The 26130-nt window shown below is 30.4% G+C and overlaps 2 protein-coding genes across 6 annotated transcripts in view; one reads left to right on the forward strand and one right to left on the reverse strand.

Moving 5' to 3' along the window:
• The first annotated feature begins 142 nt into the window (after positions 1 to 142).
• Positions 143 to 13005, forward strand: Fbxo5 (F-box only protein 5). Of its 2 annotated transcripts, none has more exons than XM_016801279.2 (3): positions 143 to 416; positions 9977 to 10770; positions 11270 to 11696. In XM_016801279.2, the coding sequence occupies exons 2-3, from the start codon at positions 9997 to 9999 to the stop codon at positions 11537 to 11539; spliced, it is 1044 nt and encodes a 347-aa protein (XP_016656768.1). In that variant the 5' UTR covers positions 143 to 416; positions 9977 to 9996; the 3' UTR covers positions 11540 to 11696.
• LOC100165015 (sphingomyelin phosphodiesterase) overlaps positions 12911 to 26130 on the reverse strand; it is a 32208-nt gene continuing 18988 nt past the window's right edge. For 3 of the 4 annotated variants that reach the window (XM_016801321.2, XM_003241853.4, XM_001942619.5), the window contains exons 2-12: positions 20640 to 20729; positions 19546 to 19742; positions 18608 to 18925; positions 18316 to 18480; positions 16797 to 17024; positions 16561 to 16733; positions 16027 to 16395; positions 15153 to 15345; positions 14900 to 15084; positions 14648 to 14833; positions 12911 to 13421 (exon numbers count right to left, since the gene is read on the reverse strand). In XM_016801321.2, coding sequence (XP_016656810.1) covers positions 13349 to 13421; positions 14648 to 14833; positions 14900 to 15084; positions 15153 to 15345; positions 16027 to 16395; positions 16561 to 16733; positions 16797 to 17024; positions 18316 to 18480; positions 18608 to 18925; positions 19546 to 19742; positions 20640 to 20729 — 2177 coding nt within the window. In that variant the 3' untranslated portion in view covers positions 12911 to 13348. Of the gene's footprint in view, positions 13422 to 14386; positions 14469 to 14647; positions 14834 to 14899; positions 15085 to 15152; positions 15346 to 16026; positions 16396 to 16560; positions 16734 to 16796; positions 17025 to 18315; positions 18481 to 18607; positions 18926 to 19545; positions 19743 to 20639; positions 20730 to 26130 lie in introns of all 4 variants that reach the window. The other variant, XR_001678842.2, reaches the window with a different exon arrangement.

A 26130-nucleotide genomic window follows, 5' to 3' on the forward strand; every position in this document is an offset into this window, starting at 1 on the left:
CGACGGCCGCCGACGCCGACCAATCGACAAGCGTTTGGTGCTCGTACCGACCGATACCAACCGTCGTCGGACAGCAGCAGCTAGCAGCATCTAGCGTATACGGACGGCAGTTTTTTGCATTTTTTTGAATGTGCCGTTCGCCCGGTCGCGTCCCAGTCACGTAAAGTCATACGACGACGATTCACAGTATTTCCGCCCGCAGTACGCGACGCAATCAGACAACGGTGGCGGTGACCATCGCTACGAAAGTACGAAACGTCCGTTAGTATACTATGCTATGTCCGTTTGCCTAGACATCGGGAGGACGGCCGGAAGCGTTCAGCAGTTGGCCATTCAAAATCAAACAGAACGACGGTCGTCGGCCGTTACGTCGTCATAACGGTCATTGTCTCCACTATTGGTCGATAAATGAATAGGTGAGACCGCACGCCAGTTACATACTTACCTGCGTATCATTTTTTTGTTTTTTTTTTATCTATTTACACGTTTATTTACACAACATGCACTATTCACCGTATCGCTTTTTCTCGTCGTCTTCCACACAGAAATGACGTTGACGGATTTTCACACGTTTTCCGCCCCCGCCGTTGCCCCGGTAGGTAGTCGTTACATTAGTTTCGGGAGACGTGTCACCCAGCATGCTTAATTTTGAATTTCCCGTGACCTTGGTCCGTTGTCGGTTGCGCATTTCGAACGTGCTTCACGCAGTGCTAGGAAAACGTGTACTTTTCGCGATCATTGCGTCGACTAATTTGTTATTTATAATTTTATTTACACCTAATGCAGCTACACACGTTGAATAACGGTAAATGTGTAACCTTTAAGGTTTACATTAAGGTTTATTTTATTAATTTATCATAATATTGCTTGTCATACAATTAGTTTTTGAGTTATTTACTTTAGATCGTAATTTGCATTTAATTTTTTAAAAACTCATTATATTACTATTTAAGGAGATAGAATAAACTTTATTCAATATAAAACGCTAAAAATTGATATGATTGCCTTTTGGCATATGCTAATTGTTGGCATTTATTATTGATGAAAAATGCGTAGTACTATTGTATAATATTCTCGATAATATTAGTATGATATTAGTCATTACAATTTTATAACATAACTAGGTATATTATATTAATAACAATTTTATAACATAACTAGGTATATTATATTAATAACAATTTTAAATTTAAACTCAAGCAACAATGCTAGTTTAGCTCCTATGTAAGTTTTTTTTTCATAATTAGAAGCACATAATATACACCGGGCGTGGTCACTCGCTCGGACAATTAAAATCTTAAACATCCCTTGACCGAGCTCAACTTGTTATGTAAAACTCTACCTTAGGTAGGTCTCGCCGTCTCGGAGTTAAAACAAAATTGTTAAAAGTACAATTCAAAGCACATATTATACAGCCAGCGAAGATTACCATGTCTTTAGTCCCCGCGTCACCCATTGTGCCACGATATTTCAATGATTCAATTCGCTGTAACTTTGAAACTATACTCTGTACCAAATAAGAGTGCACCGGGCGACCACGGGCAAAACCGATTTTCTTACGTAAATTTGGTGCGCTCTTATTTGGTTCAAGGTATAAGTCCAAATGGACACAAGTCTGATGACACCTTATTTTTTTAGAATTATGCCCAATAAATGAAATATATTAGTCCATACATTTTTTACCACAAAATGTTAGGTTAGGTTAGGTTACGTAATTCACTTTAGCATCTAAGTGTCTATGTTTGTCTTTTATTTTGAAATAATAGGTACCAATCATTTTTCCAATTTTTAACCCGATCGATATTAATTTTCCACCTACATTATAAGTATTTCTATTAATATAATATAGTTAATAGGTATTTAGTATTTCTGTGGAATTTTAAAATAATGCTAGATCCTATAATTATCCTAAGATATTTTCGTTCAAGACCATTTATTCCTTGGGGTATAACTAACATGGACGACACACCTGCTGTTTTGTTTCTGTCTTATGAATAACATCAAAATTGTGTTCAGTCGTTCCAATTTTGTGTTTTTCGTGTTAATATTGCAGTATAATATGTTCTATTATCATACTTTAATGTCCTATTATCTGCTTTTTACGTCGGTTATTTTAACGAAATTTTAATTTTAAATCGAGATAATAATATGAGTAGGTATGTGAGATATCACAATTTAAAAACGCCTTTACATCGTTAAAAATTAAAATTATGAAAAAAACATAAATCGTGTTTAAATTTTAAGCATAATTATAAGTCAATTCCCTGTAATATTAACACTAAAAACACAAAATTGAAACTGCTGAACGCATATTTGCTATGTAACACGGAGACAACACATACGCCACGCGGATGTAGCATCTACAAGAACTATTTGATATTAGATATCAATTTTTTTTGTTCAAAATTGACATCGTTACAAAAAAGGGAGGGGGCTAAAAATGTTCTCGAGTATTGGAGCATTGTAAGCTGATTATCAGCATAACTACCTTAAGAGAACGTAATTGCATTTTTGAATTGTTAGGTATATTTAACATATTCACCGTCTACTTGTAACTTGCATAACAATTTAATTATCCTAAACAATCCAACGTATAAATACGGATAATGTTTTTTTTCTTATTCGTGGTACAGCAATACAGCATCAACTACTAGTTTATTAGCTTATAACAAAATAAATATTACTATAAATACTACCTAAAAATGCAATGGTTTCCGTAGATTAAGTTGTACATATCAATAAGTTTTATAAATGTGATTATTTTGATGGTGATGTCTTGGTTTGAGCTAAGTGCCTGTATTACAATCGTTGAACTAAAGTTAAACCACCGAATTCGGCTGGTAAAATCAGTGGGTTGGGTTTAACCGAGGTTTAAACTATGATTATAAAACAGGCCCTAAGGGCTTCGGGAAGAGGTTGTCAGACATTTCTAGGCTTTTTCTGGTTTCGTATTATTTCGACAGTAGACAAGGCGGGGGTTGAGTATAAAGCTACGGGTTCCTTGCTCGAGGTTCTCAGCAGGTTTGGAACATTACAGGTTATTCTCGGCGCATACATGGAACATCTTTGAGTGACCTATACGTAGACTGTTAATAACTACTTCATCTTTGTGATTGAATGAATGGGGCTTAGGCCAGTGTATAGAAGTATTTTTGATTTCTCTGAGTTTATTGTTTAGTGTACGCTGTCATTCAGATTTCCATAAATTGGTACAATAGGTGCTAACATTCCTATTTCCTATGGATGTCAATGAGTGAGGAGTAGGTGTGTATTTCCGTCATAGGATTATTAACTGTTTCACGAGCTACTTTGTCAGCTTTTTCATTGCCATTTATTCCATAATGGCCTGGTGTCCATATAAACTGTATGTTCTTGTTGGCATTTTCAATTATGTTCTTTTTTTTAATTACTAGGGTGCGTGAGTGAAAGTTATATTTAATATTGTGAAGAGCACTGAGCGAATATGTACAAATGTTAATAGTAGGATCGGGCAGTTGAATGGCTACTTGGACTCCCTTGAGGAGTGCAATGCATTCCGCCGCATAGATATATAATACATATTATTTTATACCTTTAATTTTGATAATAAGTCAATTCACATAATATTAAAGCTAGCATAGTTAGTTTTGCTGAACACAAATTTACGTAAGAATAGTTGAATAAGAACAGTTTCCGATTAACACATTTTAGACCCAGGTTTGTAAATCGTAGGTAATATGTATGTTACCATAAATTTCGGCAATGTATAGGTAATGACTGAGCGATGTCAGTTGTAATGCCGGAGAGGACACGGGCATTGTTGGTAATCGGTCTATATTTCCGTAATTACAGACTAATAAGTTAAGTCAATGTCATAAATTGGTATTTTACTGAGGTGATACATTTTAATAGAGTTTATCGATCATGAAACTTAATATTACTTTCTGATTTTAATACTACTTTTTTGTGGTTGGGGCTGGGGGGGAATTAACATATTATAGGAATTATTACAAAATTGTTTTTGTGAACAAACGGATAACGACTAATTAGTTGATAGAGCTGATCATCACCGCCCGCCAAGTTTGGCGCGTGTAGTGTAAGTAAATTTAATGTGCTTAACTTTTGTCAGTTCTGTATCATTTTTTTTTTGTTCCTTGAATTAACCACTCTTCCATCAATATAATATAATATATTATATATTTTAGTGATAAGTGACGATCTAGAAACTTATTATTACTTTGTTATTATAACAAAAATTCTCGGTAACCAATCGATAGCTCACATGGCATTATATCTGTTATTCGATTGTCAAACTTCGTGGAAAAAGGTAAAGAAATAAAAATATCTACTTACCTGGAGATACCTTTTAGATATTGTAGTATTGTATGTATATTGAATCTCTAAAATAATATAATATAGTACCCATCTCACGGTTATTACGGTCAAATTTTTTCCCTATAGTTGAGACGTATTGTATACTACTAGTTAGGTACTCAGCCATTCAGGTCGTGTAATTTCGGTGTTCGGAATTATAGCATTGGCAGGTTAGGTTTTTTTTATTCTGAACACACTTACCGTATTCCAGTTTATAAGATCAAATGATGATGAAGCTATCGAATATAGCCAATAATCTTTGGTTTAAAAGTTAGGTTAGTTTTTACTTTTCATTTTGAAGGCATTAGTTGTCACTCGTTAGATCCAAAATACTGAATCTGAACTATTATTTAGTCATTTTATCCATTTTTATTATGAATATAATTAAATCATAAATTATTTCATTATGTTACGGTCTGACCGTCCTCTATAGGTACTAGGTAGTATAAAGTGTACTACCTAGTACTACAGTGTATAAAAATATATTTATTTTTTTAAAAGTCAACAAGCAGTTAGATGAGTAAATTATTTTTTATTTTAATGAATCCAATATCCATTACCTACCTAACCATGATTTATTAATGTACGATAGGGATTAATTAAATAATGAATTCGAAAAAAATTATCGTGCTAAGCACTATACTCCACCATTTACTTTACGCCTATACTCTATTTTATACCAGCAATGGAAAACGTTGAATATAACTACTGGACAATGTTCTTTTATTTATAAATAAAATAAATTTGTAAAATTTTGTATTTTGGGGGCTTATATAATACGATAATAAATTATATACAATATACATATATAGGTACGATAATCGTTGTTTCTTACTATGGGAAAAAAGTAAAAACTACTTAATATTTTGCATATGTCGGCATATTGTAATGAAATATAATCATATTCTTATGACTGCAGCATTCAGAAGTTAAGGATTTTTTCGTTATCTGAATGGTGAATGCACACGTTCGTAGAATTAAAAAATATGCGTTTTGAAAATGCTACTTCAGTAACAATACAAAATACATTATATTCTTATATTTTAAATGAACAATAATGATCGTTTTTCTAACAGAGTACCTTATGAAATTATTAGTGTTATGCCTATTTGTAAATAGTAAATACTATATAATAAGTTATATTGTCACCTATTACTGTTATAACTTATAACTATTGTTGGTGGTACCGGTTCGTGGCGAACGATCTTATATTTTTATTAGAAATATTTAAATCTTAAATATTTACCATCCACAATTAAATTGGTAGCTAAATTAATTGTACACCTGCTTATTACCTACCTATAGACATTACACGCCGTTTGTTTATTACGTGTGCATCTTATATAAATGACTACAATTCATATTATAATGACTATATTTACATAATGAAGTAATATACAATATTATTGCAATAGTTATTCTTAACCATCGTAATCCGGTTGCATTGTTTTCGTGGTCTACAAGGGACAATACAGTCAACTGTCAACGTTAAAAGCGGCGTAATAATAAACAATAATATTGACTTATTGTTGTAGTTTTTAACCGAGTCTACTCGAAAAGGGTCGTTGGGGCAAAATCGTTCGACCGTGTACGATTGAGGATACCTTCAGCACAGACGCACAGTAATCGAATGGGCACGATAGGCGGGGGAGTGGGGAGGGGCCGCGTTTAATTTATGCCGGACACTCGTCTGGTCTAGCCAGCCAAGCCGGAATTTCGACGGCCATACATTATTTTAATTCACGTTTGTCTCGTACGCACAATAATATAGGCGTCCTGCAAAACGTATAAATGCCGCGTGGTATGCGTTATTTTATTTACGGTCTCGAAACGATAAACCCGTCTCGCGCACTTGGCATTATAATAATAATTATTTTTATGATAGTATAATATTAAATAGTATATTAAATTATAATAATATTATGCATATTATAATACACATTATATGAATATAATATTATTATACGGGCCTCTGCAGTCTTGCTATACTTTGCGAACCGACACGGCAGAAATTTTCTACGCGCGTAATATTATCATGTGTTCGAACAATCGCATATTTTGATTTTATAGTGCTCGGGATGCTGACGAACGCCCTGATACCTATTTTTATAGCTTTTATACTGCGCCACGGTGGTTATGAATATTTATGTACCTACATGGACAGTAGGCACTGACACGCGATCCTAATATTGTGGAATGTGGAAAACAGACGCGGGGATAGCGAATTATTGTAAAAACGTTGATATTTCTCAATACCTAATAATAATAATATTATCAGCACGCATTACATTACACGTCTATATATAATATTTCATACGACCAAATGTTGTGCGGGAATACCCCGGCGTAAAATTACACCGAGAAAATTGTAGGAAATTTATACAAATCTCAGCGTACAATACGTAGTATTGTGCTAATCATAGACCCATAATTATAGGTCTATGGTGCATTGGTACTATAATGTTGTACAAATATAAAACTATTGTGGAAGTTTAGGTACCTACATATTAAAATAAGAAATAACGATTGATATAATATAGGTATATACTGATTTTGAGTTTTTAATATCACCGAATTTAAATCCTACTCATTGTGTATGCATTATACATTTGTAATTTTAGTATCACGGACGCGGTGAATACCAATAGTAGCTTCCTGCCTTCCTACTAGTAAAAGCAACTTGGTTGCTAGCCATGAGGTTTGAAGTAGTATCAAAATTCAAATGGCGAAAAGGCCGTTTACGAGACAATCAATTTAAAACCACCACAGCGGGTTGCGTGTGGTCATACCACAGTCTACCCTCCGGGGGAGGGGGCGCTCCTATTAACAAAGCTACGGATGAAATACACCTCAAACAAATGTTTGCAAAAATACGAAATAATATTAAATACAACAATATTAACTGTCGGGGGCCCGTTCTCGGTATCATTATTCGATTTTTTTTTTTTACGGATTATGACATCTTACTAGTGTCTATAGTACAACTGTTCTCAGACGACCGGGCGATATCCATTCAGTATTCTACAAACAACCGGTCGTCGGCACTCCGGACGATCAGACGAACTACGCAGAAAACGCGTTTGGATTGTTTGGAATTTATTATTTTATTTTTTTTCCTTTCTTTTCGAGTTTCGACCGTTGTTGTGTACGGTTTCGCTCGTTCGGCTCTGTTCGTGTCCGGTACGCGGTACTCCGGTTGCCGCCGCCGTCGCCACCGCCGCATCCACAGCCTCCCATTGGCCGACCAGCCGGCTGTTACCTTGTCCCCGCCCGTCCGCCCGTCCACCCCACCATGCGCGCCGGCGGCACGGTACACATGTTCTCCGGTTCCCGTCAGCCGAGACCGAGTTTCGAATCCTAACCGACAATCCGATCCGGCATTTCTAGTGAGTAGTGATAAAATTCGTTTTGTTGCCGCGGAAGAATAAATATTAATTATTGTCGTTGTCTGCCGAATTCGTTATCATGTGCCGCTGCCGCAGCGATCATCCCACGCCAGCAGGACGCAAATCGTCGGCGTGACCCACAACAATCCGTCGTGTTTTTATACGCGATTGAGAACCTCGTCGGCGGGACGTTTTGCGCGCGCGTCTCATTTTCCACCTTACAACGACGGAACAGGTAAAGTAATGATAACTAATGTACATCGACGGCTAATTATCGTTTAATCGGCACTCGTGCCGTAGTTAGTTAATGGGCTATAATAACGATCCGCTGGGCTCTGAACGCACCGCCGCCAATTAGCGTAATTTCGCGTCGTTAGGGGTGCTCGCGCGTTTGACCTTCGCCGTCCATTCGTCGCGAAATAAAATAAATAAAAAAATTATTATTTTGACCGGTTGTGCATATTGTCCCGTTCAAATGTTTGCGTGTTAAGAGTTCAGTTTTGGGGTTCGTTTGTCGCGGCGGGCAAAACCATTAATGTCGAAACGGCCGAGCGCGCCAAATCACTTTCTCGCCAATAAGTGGGTCGCGGTCGGGGATTCTGTCGCTTTAGGGATTTTGCGGATCAACACTATTATACTTGGACACATTCTACACGGTTACCCTTCGTCATGCACCGTTCGATTTCTGCTTGACGCGTCCGTTACGAAGATGTTATCGTGGGATTAAGGGTACTTACCTTTGTCCGTGTACTTGCCGCCAAATTTTTTTCCATCTGATTTTTTTTCGTTGACATTTTTAAACGCCGATCGTTCAAGACTCGTTTATGATGAGTTGAATGAGCGATCGGACAGTCGACTTGTGCTCAAAATTATTTTTCTTCGTACTTTCAAAATAAACAACCTCGTCTGGCATTCTACCTTAGGTCATAGCGTGCCTAGATATGGGTTTCTTAGACAAAGCGTACCTAATTATAATTAATGGTAACAAAATTATTCATAACAACACGCCGATTATTATTTTTTAAACCTGCCTAACGTTTATAAGAATACAGTTTTTTTTAATCTGGTATTTAATTGCTACTTATATTATAATGTACCTAATTTAATGGTAGGTAAATAATTGTTTTTTAAAATATATTTTATTCAATTAGCAGTTTGATATGTTTCTTCATACCTTATACTACTTGTTATTTTGTTAATCAATTACTTTTTTAATAAGTAAATAATATTCTTGTACCTACCTAAAACAATTAGGTATTTACGTTTTTTTAAAAATTCAAAGTTAATTTAATGATTACCATTTTTATTTCAGTTAATATAAAGTTCAAATAATTTGAATACATTCGTATTAACATTATTTCGAATTTTTTCACTTCTCTAGGTATTAGAGAAAATGTAAATTAACTTATTTTTCGGTAACAACTAACAACCATTGATGTTCGGATGTTCCTAATAGCTCAGGTGATAATAGTTTGACCCTGGTGTTAGGGTTATATAGTTGTACACCAAGTCTGAATGAATAGCGCTGAATTATTCCTAACTGATTTAATGAGTTGTGTTTAATATGTATTTTGAATTTTATTTCAAAGAATGAGATAAAATGTTAATAACATTGTTCTAGCCACACACATCGGTATTATTGTAACGAATTAATGATAACATGTTCTGAATAATATTTTATACTACCTTTTAGTTATTACTTATTACCTATCTCTGTTTGGTTACCTATTATTTTATTATGTAACTAACTTTGTAAATATTATATAATATAAATTTCACTAGCAGTTATTAATTTCTAATTTTTGTTTATTGTCTTAGATTTGTTCTTTTTTTTTAATAGACAGGTAGATAGGTAAGATAGGCTTAAAGTGAACCTAAGTGAAAACGTGCTAAGGCCAAATTATACCTAATTGGTTAATGTACAAATTTCATTGACATTTATTTTAATTGATTGAGGCACATGTTTAACACAAATAGTACAAAATTATTCATTAATTAACTCTTTAGCACTTAGCAGGCAGTTTTTAAATTGGTACCTACAGAAATAGTCAAATATAAAAAAACAAAACAAAATTTAATACTATTGATAGAAAACTAAGACAGCTAATAATCAGAATAATAAACATTTTTAATTTTTAAAATTCAACCTAAGCGCTAAATAATTTATCCAATGTTTTAATTTCTAATGTAATTATTTTATAAGTATATACCTATAATTTTTTAATTTTTTTTTTTAGATAATCAAAAAAAAAAAACAATGGCAGACATATATCTAAAAGAATCTCCTTGTTACAACAATACATTAGTAACTACCTCAACACCTTACAAAAGCATAGATGATCATGACAGTGGTTACAATACCCCAAGTTATAATGTTTCCTCTAATCTCAGTCAGATATCCGAAGTATCTATTTCGTTTGATCATACACCATCAGATATTGATTCACTTCAACTATCTTCACCAACTCATGATTTTACCCTAGACAAAAACTATAGGAAATTAGAAGATATTACCAATAAAGTCGAGTCTCCAACGAAAAAATTAAAACTGTGCTCTGACTTACAATTTAGTTTTCGTTTACATGAAAGTTCAAACAACGATGACAGTCAGTTCTTAAAAAGAAAAAACTACACTCAACCAAAAAATGTGAACTGTGAACGTACTTCTATGGAGGGGCGAGAAAAAGTTGATTTAATGTATTTTCTGTCGGAGCGTTATCATTTCCAACCAGTCATAGAAAAAATAATGTTTTTTTTATCTGGTAGTGACGTTTTGTCAATGTCTATGGTATCTAAAATTTGGTCTAATGCTGTTGAAAATTCCCCAATTGCTCAAAAAAAAAAACAAAAGTATTTTAAATTATCAAAAGAAAATCGCTGTGGATATGTTGGCCGAGATCGTTCAGCTTTTAATAACAAAGGATGTCTAGCAAATATTAGCAATGTTATGCGTTCCCCATCAAAAAGAGATTTACCTCAAAGAAGTCCACCTGTCAGTCCGAGTAAATACAGATTCCATGTATTTCAAAAAGTAAGTAAAAATGTTAAAATTTATTTAAGCATTTCTCTAATTTATTATACTTGTGGTAGATTAGTGTTTCTCAACCTGGGGGTCGCCAACTTATTATTTAAGGTCGCGTATGAATTAAAATAAAATTGATATCAATACAAAAATTAAAAAGCTCGAATAATAAAATAAAATCAATAAATATTACAATATTACATAATACGAGTATGCATTATTATTATATTTAAATGGAAAACACACTATTATTATTTTTATAGCAAAAGTCGAATATAGAAAATAAAATATATGTAGGGGGGTTGCTAAGAAATTCAGATTATAGTTCAACTAACCAAAATATTTATGAGTTTATGAAAGCTTACACATGTACAGATTAATTTTGTTATTTGGAAAATTAGTAAATTGGTCTGTTCTAAAGAACACTCATATTTATTGTAATAATGTATTTACAAAAAGAGTATATTATGTATAGATAATGTAATATTGACTTATATTTTTGTTTTAGGAAGCCAAAAAATTAAGTTCAGATCAGCAATTGGTGCCTTGTCCACGTTGTTCAAGGCCAGCATCATGGTCACCCTCCCAATCAACTCGAGCTGAATGTAAAGGTTTTCATTGTAAATTCATTTTTTGCACAGAGTGTAAGTGTGAATATTCTAACAAATTTGAACACAAATGTTTATCTATACCAATTTTGTCAATGTCAACATATAACAACTGTCGTCCAATGATGTATAATATCAGTAGAAGAAAACACAACTTGCGAAGACTTTAAGTAAGTGTAAATTTTATCAAAACATTTTACCTCTCGACATAGTGTCTTAAAATGTTACCTAAACATTAGGAGTTGTATGCTTTTATTAAAAAAATGTATTTGTAACAGATGAGAATCATAATTTTTTTTTATGTTGTTGTTATTAATATAATTAATTTTTTTTTTTAATGTTCTGACCAATTTGGTTTTTATACAGTTACTTGTTTATAATTATAATTTTTTTTTTTTTTTTGAATTTTAATTATGTAACTAATTTATTTCACATAATTATTATTTTTCAAGTCGATAATTGAAATTATTTGCTCAAAATATTAATATATTATAAAGAAAAAAGGAAATGATTAAATATAAGATTTTGAATTAAATTTTGAATCGACTGAACTTTTAAAAGTAATGTTACCAATGTCTTATTGTCATAAGATGTGTCTGTATACTATTATAAGAAAATAGTTTTAGTTGAAAACTCATGTACAAATTGATGAATCTTAGCTCTCTAATTTATTTTTTATGTACTTTGTTTTTATATTTTTAAATATACAATTAACAGCTCTACTTAATTTTTGTATCTTTTTTATTTTAATTAGGTTTTTATATTTGCGTAAAGTGATTTTTTTATAATGTATTTAATATATTTTAATTTGTGTTCCCATATTTTACAACTTTACGGGTACAATTTTTTGATTTTCATGACTTAATTTTACACTTGAATCTCATATAATTTAATTTTGTATTAATTATCACTTTGTTTATTTGCCATATGGTTTTTACTAACCAGAATTTTATTATTTAATTAAGAATACCTTTTATATTTTATAAATATATACTTGATCAAACATTCCTCTGCTCAATTTTTTTTTATACTGTGAATCTTTTGTGTATAGTTCTTAAATGTAAAGTTGAATGAACTTCATAGTTACTAAGATTTACTTAAATTTATTTTTATAAAATAAGAAATTTGTATATACATAAATAAAAATATTAAATTGATTTGAAATAAAAATTAATTTATATGATATTGTTTAGTACTTTTATTTTTATTATAAATGCTATTATTTATAAAATATTGTACATAAGCACTACTGTTATTTTTGGAAATTAATATGTTACTTTATTTGTAACAAATATTGTCTTTGATTGTAAATATTTTTTAGCATAATTCAGTAGTATTACTTGGATTTAAGTGTAGGCAGTTATAGAAATAACATGAAGTAGGAACCTGAAATCTAATGGTCTGTACATTTAAGTTGTAATCAAAAGTAATTTAAGATTGTCTTTGGTTGACTTAACAATTAATATTACATAATATTACATAATATACTTGATAATATACAAAGGAGTAAAAATCTCCTCAATAACCAAAAATGTAAAATATTTATATTTATATACTTTTCTATTTATTTACAAATAAATAATTATATTAACCTATTTTAAAATGCTATATATAATAAATAGTATCCATTAACAGACTTTTTAGCGCATAATTAATAAATATGTTTACATTAATAGTTGCATATAACATGTAAATGCTGGTAAAAAAAAATATGTCAATAATATATACTCAAACATACTCGCACATACATATTAGTGTGTGTTTGTGTGTATGTATGTATATTTAAATCCATATTGTGGCCCATGGCCGCGTGTTGTTTGATTATTCTCTAAGTGTAAAAGCAACCTACTTTTAATCACATCACTTTTGTTTGATCGTTGTAATGAGCAAATGTTTCAGAATAAAAGTTTTGTCATCCAACTTATCTGATCTGACCGTGGCTGTAATTTTGTACTCCATTAAATTTTTTCACATTCTGCTCACCTTGTATATCCTAGTAGGTATTTAGGTATCTGGTACGTGTAGCGAGGTATGGACATGATAACAGACATCCTAATAATAACACGGTTTGAATATTAATACAAAAGTTTAAATAAAACAGTAAATTAATGGATGTTGCTTGTTGTAATATTGAATTATTGTATTGTACATGCCACCTACTGTGCTATTCATTAATTTTGTCTATTAAATTGTCTTTTAATTGAACATGTGGCATGTACAAATAAAACTACTATACGCAGTATTCAATAATTAACATAACTATTAATTAACAGCCAAATACAGTTAGTTCCAGAACCATTGCAAATTGTTTAGAAATTGATAATAATTCATTTAAGTCAATTTTTTTTCTCATTATTATTAGGTATTAGATGCTATTTATTTATCATTTGGATCAAACATAAATTGTATTTTTAAATAATTATAACTTAAACATGTGGAACTGGAACAGCCTGTATAGGAATGATATTGTAATACAATTTTAATTTTTAAGACAAAATTGAATTTGTTTTGTAGTTTTTCAAACAATATTATTGATAAATATAGTTTTCAGTAAAATGTTTTGTTTCTTAATTAACATTATTTAATAGATAAAATATATAGATTATATAATATAATATTGTCATAAAAATATCTAGTAGTATCTTATTCAGTTATATATTTTACGCTGAACTTATATAAATAGTTAATTTGGTTTTTTTTTAAAAAATATTTGTATGCATACTATTTGGTAAATTAATCAAATATCTTAGCTATTTATTTAATGTTACCCAAATTCTAAATATATAAATAAAATAAAATAGAACTGTCTATTTTTTTAAATTAAAGCTTATTTAAAGATATGAAATAATTTAGTAGGTAGGTACCTACTTTGATTTTAAAAGATTATGAGAGTAGATATGTAAAATACTAAAATTGTATTTAACAATATTATACTTATATATATATTTTTTCTATTTTGTCTTAATATTGTTTTCTATTAAAGTATTTCTATTAGGTACTAAAATTAACCCACTCACCAATAAATAGAAGATTTCTGTAGGCGAATATACAGTGATAGTTACAGATGACCGTCACCTTAGAATTTAGACCATTGTCACTCTTAGAAATAGTAAAAATGAAAATATTATATTTTTTTCCTTTGTGTTTAGTTATTAAAAAGCAGGTATAGCGGTTAGTATAGCATTAGTTTTAAGTTCAAGCCCTGTGTTTTGTTGACTGGCATGTATGGAACTATAGCAGGCACCCAATAATATTGTATAGATATCAGAGAAACATACGAGGCTGTGAACCCATTGTAAAGCCACGCACTCCAACTAATCCGTGAACCAGCATCAATACGTGACTCAATTTCTTGACATAAGATCTTTCGGTCATGCGAACGGCCCGATCTGAGATCACATATCATACGTTTTTTGCACTCTGCATCACATGCAGGTCTTGTTGGTGAGTTTTTCCAGTAATGCCTGTAAAAATCATTAATATATTTTATAATACAATTTGATTATTATTTATCACAGTGTAATATTTACTTGTAATATAGATCAAATAAAGTTTGATCTTCAGCTAAATTATTTATAAACACATCCCAGTCCTCGGGCCTCAATGAAGGTAGACTATATGCCGCTTGTGTAGAATATAATTTTTGCCAGATAGGATAGTCGTATAAATTAGCTTCTTTCAAATTCATCACCCATGTTTCGTGGTCCAGCACTGCCTGCAGATAGATTAGTAAATATTATGTTCACTTGGTACTTGCAAGTTGAATAATTTAAATTTTATTACTCTGGTTGAATGCTCTCTATCCCCATCTACATAATATATTCTGTAACCTGGATTGAGATCGTAGTATGGAGTGACAGAAGGACCAACATACGCTATGCTTACTGGTCTACCAAGGTCTTGTGTATCGTAGAACAGTTCAAATTCATCGAAATGGGTATGGCCAAAAAATTGAGCTGTAATTGTGCTTTCGTACCTATTGAAATAAATATTTACTCTGTAATTTAGTTTATTTTTTAATTTAATGTAATAATTATACTTTTACATTTATATGGAATTTTTTTTAATTGATATACCTACATAATATTGGGTAATTTGGTTTTGGTAGGTATGTACCTATTTATCTTCAATTCAATTTGAAATTGTACACAATGTTATTTTAATTATATAAAATGTCTAATGAACATTGACCGAGTAATTCATAATAAATATTTTGATGTACCTACGATCTACCTATTTTTTAATTTAATTTATATTTTGATATTATTTAATCGGTAGGTACCTACCAAGAAAGGTACCCATGTGCTATGTAGATATACATATTATATACATAATATTTTGTTCTATAACAACATTATTACAGTCATTACTCATTATACACCTAAGCATACTTTGGTGCTCGTAAATCTTACTTGATCAATAAAGTATTATTACTAATAATTAGGTACCTAGGTAGGGTAGTACGCTTTGTAAAAAAAATAATATCTATAGTTATGATAGTTACCTAATAGTTGATAGTATAATAATAATAATAATAATAATAATAATTAATACCCAGTTATTTATTATAGTCATTACAGTTCATTATAGGCACCTAGGTGCCTAGGTGCCATAATTATTGTGGGGCCGGTCAATATAATTCTAATGTAAAACCCACCTGGAGATTATGGCGTAATAGTTCCGACTCCAGACTTTCAAACAATCCGGATGCCCAGGTGGTATGTGTCCCAACACGTGGACCTTTTCACCGTTGAATTCGGCATTCTGCAGCTCGTATATGAACCACTGGAGTTCTTTGACAGGATCAGTGCTGTTCATCAATAGCCACCAATTTTTATTGTTGCAATAGTTCATGTTCAACGATATTATGCGGAACCCAGGCCGGACCAATACACTGTAGAAAGCTCCACGTTTGATGGTCCTGCTCACCGACCCCGGTAACCAACGTCGCCATTGTGTGTCCAATTCGCTGTACAGCCAGTCGATGGCGTACTCGGGTTTGTTCACCAACGAAGACGGTGGAAAACTGAACATTAGATTAATAATATTTATACACAATATTATAGCCATTGGTCTGTGATCATAAAAATCATTTTAATTGTCCAAAATTCGAATATTACGCTTTCAGCGCGCAATATTAATCGTTTGGCATAATGGAAAATATGTAGAAGTATGTATATAATATAAGTACCTATTCACCGGGACTGCTTCGTGATTCCCAAGTGCTGGAAATATGGGAATTCCAGGAAACATTTTGAGTAACTGCGCCACAGTCTCCTTTAATATGCTCAAGTTTTCTTCTTTTGTCTGGTTCCAAATATCGTGTGCCGGTAGATCACCCGTCCAAATGATGTAATCGATGTCCTTAAATAAAATGTCAATTTTCAGTTCCTGATTTTACAATTGATTTATTCTTAATTCGTTTACAGTGTGTGTAGCAACAATGTGTTGAAGCATATTGTCAATGGTTCGTTTAGGAGTATCACATTTTCTGTAGTCTCCCCATCTTCCCGCTCGGCTTTGAGGACTAACTGCTGGGCCATTGGTCAAACGGCAACATAAAGGTTCGTTGCAATCGGCATTTGTTCCTTCTTCATAATATGGATCGAAATGGGTGTCGGACAAATGGAGAACTTTGAACTGAGGAACTGGTTCCTAAAAATTTTCAAGGTTACTAATAATTTTTAAATGTACAGATCGAATTACCATGGTATATCTATATCTATTCCCTGTGGACTACCTATGGATAGTAACTTAACATTCTACTTGTATGACGAAAGATTCTTAAGAGACTTCGCTACGGCTATTAATTAAGAGGACGTTGTACCCGCATGTGTTGTCTCCGTCTTATAAACGTACGACATGGCAAATTTTCGTTCGCTAGTTTCAATAGGGTGCTGTCAATTTTAATTTTAGAGTGAATTTACCTATTATCAAACTTTTAGCCTTTAGGTAACAACATTATCTATGCCCTCTCGTTGGTTTTTTACGATATTTTAATTTTTAAGTGAGTTATGAGCATTTTCAAACATTAATATTTTACATACTGATAACTCACTTAACAATTAAAATATCGTAAAAAACCAACGAAAGGGCATAGATAATGTTGTTACCTAAAAGTTTGATAATAGGTCAATTCACTCTAAAATTAAAATTGACAGTACCCTATTGAAACTAGCAAACGAAAATTTGCTATGTCGTACGTGTGTAAGACGGAGACAACACAGCGGGTGCGACGTCCTCTTCAGGGGTAACATTTAGGCAATTTCTAATTTCGTCTTATGATTTGAAAAAATCAATGTTTTCAAGTTTTCAATTACAGTTCACAATAATATAAGATTTAATTTTTACAAAGTGTCATCTATAGATAATTTTCTGATGAGTTGAAATTTTATTTTAGAATTAAAATCGGACAACGTAAACTAACTTTAATTTTGTCAAAACTAAAGGTCTTTTGAGTTAAAATTGACAGCAGTAGCGAGGCTCCTTAATGGAGATACCTACGTTTTAATTTATTTATGATATTTTATGTTTGATTAGAAGTACATAAGATGTCAAAAGTGAAAATAATTTACCTTAGTTATAGGTACCTACCTACCTAAACCTGTATGTCATATACCAATGATACTGACGATTTTAAAGTTTTAAACCAACAATTTTCATATTTTTTATAGGTGGTTGTAGGTACCTATAAATACCTTATAATTATATTGTATTTTTATTCAGTTTTGAAATATTTTACCCACTGAAACTGATAAAAATCGTCATATTTAAATTATTTTTAGTTTGACAAAGTTATATTAATACCTTAGTGGCTTGGTATAATGGTATCTACTATCTAGGTACGTGTTTTAAATATGTTTGGAAAAATATGTGTTAGGTACACACAGTCCATAGTATACCTAATACTGCATACAATATTTATTATTTACTACCTATATATTACTTTTAATGTTTTAATTTCGTTCGGAGTGGGTTTGGGAACAGGAGGAAAAACTACATCCCATTCGTGTGTTGGGTTGTACACATCTCCACATGCGTCGCCAATGACAAAACTGCAGATTTCTTCGGGTCCGATATTTATTCTTTGTAGAACGTAAACCACTTCACCCTAAAGTTAGTAAATTAATTAACCATATAGTTGTAGCTATAATTATTTATAACGCATATTAGGTATCTCATACCTATTACACATATTATTATATTGTTATTCAACAATTATCGTTAAAGTGACTTACACTAAATAGTTCTGTAATGCCCTCACAGACACGTGGCGTCTGTAATTTAAAGCTCGTGCAGAACTGGTAGGTAATCTTTACAATATCATCGCGTGTTTTACCATGTTTTATATAGTGTTGTAGTAGACCAGCGCCAGCTTTACAAGCGGTACATGACATTTTAGACATGACACTAGTTTCCACCTCGCCCACGACCTGGTTTAAGTTGAGTAATTGCAATGCTTTGTCCACGAACCCAGGCAGCGCAGCCCGCGAAGCTCGACTGTCTTCTTTATTTTTTCCGCCATTAACGTCATAGAAATACTTTGTGTAATTTGCCTGAATATAGAGAAAATAAAGACGTTTAATACACATTTACGTTTAATTTTGATGTATTACGTAAATATAAATAACAATAATTTTTTTTATTATTTTAAATTACGACAACTGTGGTCATTAGCCCGTTGCTGTGGGGGAGGATACTGTGGGTTTAAACACGTGTGTGTATGTGTGGGAAGGATTTGTCACTAAAAATCCCGGGTGGTCACCCATCCGGGAACTAGAGACACGGGCTGGTGCGTACGCTCAGAGCACATGCATGACTGAATGCAAACACCACGCCACCCCGAGCCATACCGATAATTTATTTGTTAAACTTACACAATTCAATATAATTATACACGAAAATAAGTGATTTCTAAATCAACTAATAATAACACGTTTTACGTAGGTAATAAGTTTTAAAAGAATCCCTCCACCGAGCAAGAAGTGGTAAAGGTAAAGTGTTCATTTGGAAACTAATGTTTGACACACCTAATATTATTAACCCATTTATATCAATATGTACAACATATATTGAAAATTAACGATGCTCTTCACTTAAAATTAAAATTAATTATTTTAACGTGTTATTAAAGTTATTTAATTAAAAAAAAACTTTTCTTTTTTTAATAAATTACTTTTAATATTTGAAACTTTCTTAATGTCTCGTTTTCCATTTTTTCGATGTCTGGGGCAGTGTAAACACCAGTTTGGTTGATCACTAGCAACGGCTGATGATTGGAATCTGAGCTCAATAATACTACGTCTTCCCATATGGACATGTTGTGAGTTGTCCATTGTGGTGCTGTCGTTAGTGGTTTTTCTATTGGAACACCTACGATTAAAAAAGCATGATGATTAATGTCATAATAATATATGAGGTTATGATATGTATGTAATGTCTGAGAAATATGTGTTATGTACGTATTAAGAGGATGTCACACCCGCATTTCTTGTCTCTGTCTTACAAATGTACAACATTAACATAGCAAAAACTGTTTTGCGCGGGACAACATTTAACTTTACGTGTTTGAAGTAGTGGCTCCAAAATTTCTGAACATATAAGATGGAAAAATATTTATACAACAGCCCATATTTTAGATAACATAAATACAATAAAAGTTATTTGCTTCTAAACATTTGATTTTTTTCATTAAAAACCAAAAAAATATAAAATCATATAAAAATCATATAAAAAATGATTGGATAGTGCTATTAAATAAAAGCACGCTGTTGCACAGATAAAGTTCTTCTTTACATGTTGTGAAAATTTGGTAGTTCTAAAACAAATATGGTACGAGAAAAGTTTTATTTTATGAAGGTATGTTGTACATATTTTGTAAGACAGAGACAACACATGCGGGTGCGACATCCTCTTAACTATTAACAATTTTATTTAAATACATACTATTATGTAATGTTATGCCCATGTAATATAATATCCTTAAAAAGAAATTTGATTGGAAAAGAGATTGATTAAGTTTTCCGAGATGAGTCATTTTCGAAATTTGTACGAGGGCTACAGTCTACTGGGATTTAAAATTAAAATAGATATGTGCCCTTTTCGCTTATAAAATGTCGGTCCAAATAAGTAAATGAAAAAAACACGGAAAAATAGTATATCTATTTTGATAAAATTCAAGATGGGCCCTTTCCAATTCAAACACAAAAAAATGGGCCCAGTTCACTTATATCTATTATGATTTGTCTTCGCCATTATTGTAGTTATTACCTGCTGTGAAGACTGCACACACAGTAATGAACGTTACTATTTGACGTGACCATGTTGTTAACAGACTGAACTGCATAATATGTTGAGAATCTAAAAAATAACAACAAAATAATAATAATAATTAAAAATAAGTTCATATTGTAGGAGAATTAATAATGATATAGCTGTAATATAATAGTATAATATTATCTTAATATTTAATTTTCCTGTATCACACAAATTTGGACACTGCAGAAAGTGTTAGATGAAAAATAAATCATTCATTTAATTCATTATATTATGAAATATAATGTAAAAGGTGGAGTATAGTCGGTCTACTAAAATCTTAAAATGTTAGATCTTTAGAAAAATATTGTCTCACCTAACATGTTTGACTCATTTTTTTAGTAAGTAGCCACTACCCAGGTATTAGGTACATTTATATATCATAGATGATATTAGATATAAATGTCATTTATAATAAGTAATAAATTATTATTTAAGATACTCAAACAGTCTCAATTATTTCCTATAAATATAAAGTACATTATGTTTACATTTTGATAATTTATTAATTTTACAAGAATATTAGGAAGTATTATGGTATACTGACAAACTGTATACAAATGAACTACCTACATAGTACATATTATATTATTAATAACCTAACCTTTATAGGTATTCCGGTATTCGTATGGACAACTCATGTCATTGGCATGTGGCCGTATGTGTAGGTAAGAAAATATACAGCCACGTAACACTAAAATTTGTTATTAATTATTATTGCCTCGGTTTCCTGTATAATATGATGATTCACAATGGATTTGCAGCAGATATTACGTGAATACGTGATAATATATTTTTACATACCATTAATACAATGATACCTTTGGATTAAGGAGTATTAGATAGGCAATTTTCGTATAATATTCCGATGCGACTATTCGTTTTTTCTTTTGTGATAACTGGACACTGGTTAGTAGGTAATTTACTTTATTTTATATTAATATGCTGGTTTGTATTCTTCAATGTTATTACCCTCACTACGCTTTCACCCTCGCATGGCACTGATGCATTATGTATATTATATAATAATATATTATGTTAAAATCAGCGCACTGCGATGAAAAATGGGTTTGACTTAACTCTAGGTTACTAAGTTAGACTACTGCTGGCACGGTGCTAAATTTGGGGGGGGGGGTGATGATCCTCCCAGTTGTCAGATTTTATGGTATTTATTTTTTACGCCTCAGTTTCAATTGGATTTTAAGTAAAACCAATAGTTTGAAAGTAATTATTATTTGTTATACAGTCTCATCTCTTATATATTATATTATCTGCAAGTAAAGAGGTAGTACAGGATATAGTTTAAAAACATTTTAAATTTGGCATTAAAAAGTATTGAACATTTGATTTTCTCTCCTAAAAAATATACTTGGATAAGGCAAACTAACTATTTACTGAAAAGTATTAAAAGTGGAACGAAATTGCATGTAGCACTTGATCTCTAATTTAAATTTTGGACATACATCTTATTTTGTTGGTATCTTTAGTTGTAGTTAATGAACGAAAAATACTTTTATATGATATATTCTTCTAGTTTGTTAAAAGAGTTAAAAAAAATAATGGTTTTTAACCAATTATTCAAAATTTTTTTGTATGCAAATGGTTCATCTTAAATACCAAGTTAGAAACTAATAAAGTTACATTAGTATTAATTTTTTTGTATTGAACCGGGGTTTTTTAAATATATAACAAGGTATTATATGAAAAAAAAATTATGTATACAATTAATACATTCCTTGTTTTGTTTAGAGCCATAATAATCTAAAACATAAGGTGACTAAAGATTATTCAAACGTGTAAAGATAAACCATGTAAATTATTCACTGATAAAATTTCTTTGATAAAATGACCTAATTTTGTAATGTACCCGCAATTAATAATTGTATTAATTTTCATATACACGCAGTAGAAAAGTAAAAAGTAATATTTTAATCATTACCTAAATTCATTATTTTTGAATAACAAATTAGTTATGATTTAACATGATATTACTATAGTAATATATTTTTAAAAAAAACGGTGTTAAGACAAGAAATGAAATGAAAATGAATGTTTTTTTTTTTATAAATTGTATTTTTTAATATAATAGGTATAAAGTTATGAGCTATAATCGTATATTATAACCATTTTATCTAATAGAAAATAAAAATGTATACCTAAACCTACTAACAAAATCAATATCAATATTGCCTCGATTAGCAATTTATTTTATATTTTTAAAAAAAATAATTTTATTTATACGAAGCTTATAATAATAAGTTCAGCTATTAGTTCGTAAGAAATGTTTCGAATATAAAATATATACAATATAATATTCTGTATTCAATTTTGGCCAATAAGCATAAGAAATGAAATTTGAATACCTACCCAATAATTATTTTTACTTTTTATACTACATATTGTATATTCATTTTATTGTTTCGTTAATAAACATCTCATAATTCTTAATCGGATATATGATTTCCACTTTCCAAGATATGTTTGCGTTTGCGTTTCTTAATTTGTATACTTTCATGATTAATGATGACCTAATTATAATTTCATGAATTTGTATAGGTACATGTATATGTATTCGGTATTTATATACATAATAATATAATATGAATTTCGTACAAATGTACAGCTCAACTTAATTTTTTATTTAATTATAGTGGCATTTTCATGCTAGTATAATTGGATTATATTTTTTTTGCATTGAGGATTTGTTGTTTGGTCATCGGTTGGTGCCTTTAAATGGTAACTAGTATGGATAATATACCAATTGGTTCAATCCAGTATTCGGAATTAGGTACTTGAAAATCTGCTTCACGATCATTCGACAGTTAAAATTTATTTTAGTTGTCGATATTCGTTTCTTGACATTTTGAAGTAACGTTAATAGCTTTTTTGAATTTATACTTTATTATGAAAGTACTTACCTAAGTACTACCTAAATAGTTAGATTATAAAAAGTAATAGATTAGGTAGTTAAATTGATATAATGCTGAAAAAATGGATTTCTGTATTTTAATAGTTAATAATATCTATATTATATTCTAAGTAATATATAGTCTATATTATATAGTTAAAAATATTTTAGAAAAGTATTGTCAGCAAATAAAAATATTTTTTCTTTGTTTTTAAAAAATGTTCATTCAATAATAATATAGCTACAAAAAAATTTACAACAATAAAATAATAAAATAAGATAAACGATTTAAATTATGCTTTATAGCACATCCTCTGAACCAGAGAAAAAAATGATTGAATAAAAAAACGCCAATGAAATTTAAATTTAATAATATAATATAGTCAACAACTAAACAGGAAATAATATTTGAACAAATGCATACTAGAAGTTGACTATTCTCCATTATTCGTGCCTACACGTATTTTAGTGATGTATACTGAAGTCTGAAAATTGCAATAGGTACCTACTTGAATAAAAAGTTAAAAGATAGAGGTATCAGCCATTATATGAATGGTACCTACGTATTACGTATTAAGTATATATTAAGTAGTAACCATCAACGACGTAAAATCAATATTGTTTTTTATTTAAACTGTTTAATAATACATAGGACATTATTAAAAGTCAAGGTGAAAGCAATAATTACATACCGCAGCTATATGCTTATAATCTATATGAACACATTGTATTTTTTTTTTAATGCCTTTAATAATAAATTGATCTATATTTTTTAATGCGTATGATAATTTAAATACGTGGGTGAATACCTATATATATATTATTATGTTGTTCGTAGTATCCTTTACCTATTTAAAATATTTAAGAACATCGTATCATAATAATTGGTTGACTATCTTTTTTTATTTATAAATATATTATCCCTAGGTGGATAGGTATAGGTTTTTAGGATTTTGAATATAATACCTACGTTTGGTGTTATATAAATGAGACCTGACCAGACCTACCTCTTATGTGTAGACGAGTAGTATCCATATAATGGACCATATGTACAAGATATCTTTTTGTTCATAAAAAGATTTAATACATATTACAGACATATTTCTATTGAATACATTTTACTAATATGGTTGCAATAAACAATTTTTAATATGATTTATGCGTGTGATCGAACTATATACAGAAAGCCTAAATGAGTATGGTCTAGTATACCTATCTGTCTTATATGTGACTTAAATTTTCTCCTGTTATCAATAATATGAAACGTGTACAAACACGTATGTTTCTCTTTTCTACATGCCACTAATCATTAAAAATCGAAAACAAACAACAATCCGTAATGATCTCATCAAGCATTTTATACATGTAGGTAATACAGATAAAAGTATAAAACTAACATTTTTCACATCTTTCGAGTTTCACTCTTTTTATAATAATTTTTTGTGCGTGTATGAGAAACTGGTGAGAAGTAATGATTATCTACTATGATTACTAATGTGCATTTTATTTTCTCGTTTGATAATATTTTGTTACTTAATGTCTCTACAAACGTAAAAGTTTGATATTTTATTTAAAATTAAAATTAACGAATTTCGAGTTTTAATACATTTTATTAACTAGTTGTATTATAAAATAAGTATATTCTAGTATTGGTTAATTATAATTGTTCTTATTATTTTGCACGAAAAAATTAAATTTAGTTAATCTTACTATCTTCAAAATATTCGAATTTAAGTATAAAGAAATAATATAAATAAGAAAAATTAAATATTATTTATAAGAAAAAAATAATTGATTGTTATTCAACTACACATTAGAATAAAATAAATTTGTAAATATATGCAATAAAATGAAAAATAGGTTATTGGGCGCCAATGGCCTTTTCACTCGAGTGAAAAACTTGGTTTAAATATTCTACCTGTGTTTTATTGGTATTTACGATTTACCTATGATTTAGATGTTTGTCACAACTATCTAATACAATAATTGATTATAATTTAGATGACAACTTTAGGACTAGACCTACTGGCTACAGTGAATTACGATTTATGGTGAACATAACACTAACTTACTATTTTTAAAAACAGTAATTTATTATTGTGTAATTGTGTAATTTTTTTATTTTTACCCATACCATTCAACTATGTTTTATGATTATAAAATTATATTACGTATTTACGTTTTACATCTAATTATTTAATATACAAAATTGTATGTGTGTGTATTGAGAATAAAAATAATATACCACAAGTCAATGGCCCAGCTGCCGTGACTTAGCATCAATAAAAAAATAAATATATACCTATACCTTGTAAAATCAATATTTGATGATGTTTGTCTTTTATTTTTTAGTGAGTCCATTAGTTTTCATATAAATGTCTTTAAATATGCAATTTAATGAAAACGACATCATTGGAATTTCGTTCAGATTTTTAAAAAGTTAAGTAATAATCTAATAACTATTAACTATAAACGTCTGTCGTCTAAATTATTCTTGAGTTAAAAGATGATGTCTTTAGTACAGCATTCGTCCTTGAC

Source organism: Acyrthosiphon pisum, chromosome A1, assembly GCF_005508785.2.
Source record: "Acyrthosiphon pisum isolate AL4f chromosome A1, pea_aphid_22Mar2018_4r6ur, whole genome shotgun sequence".
Taxonomy (NCBI): Eukaryota; Metazoa; Arthropoda; class Insecta; order Hemiptera; family Aphididae; genus Acyrthosiphon; species Acyrthosiphon pisum.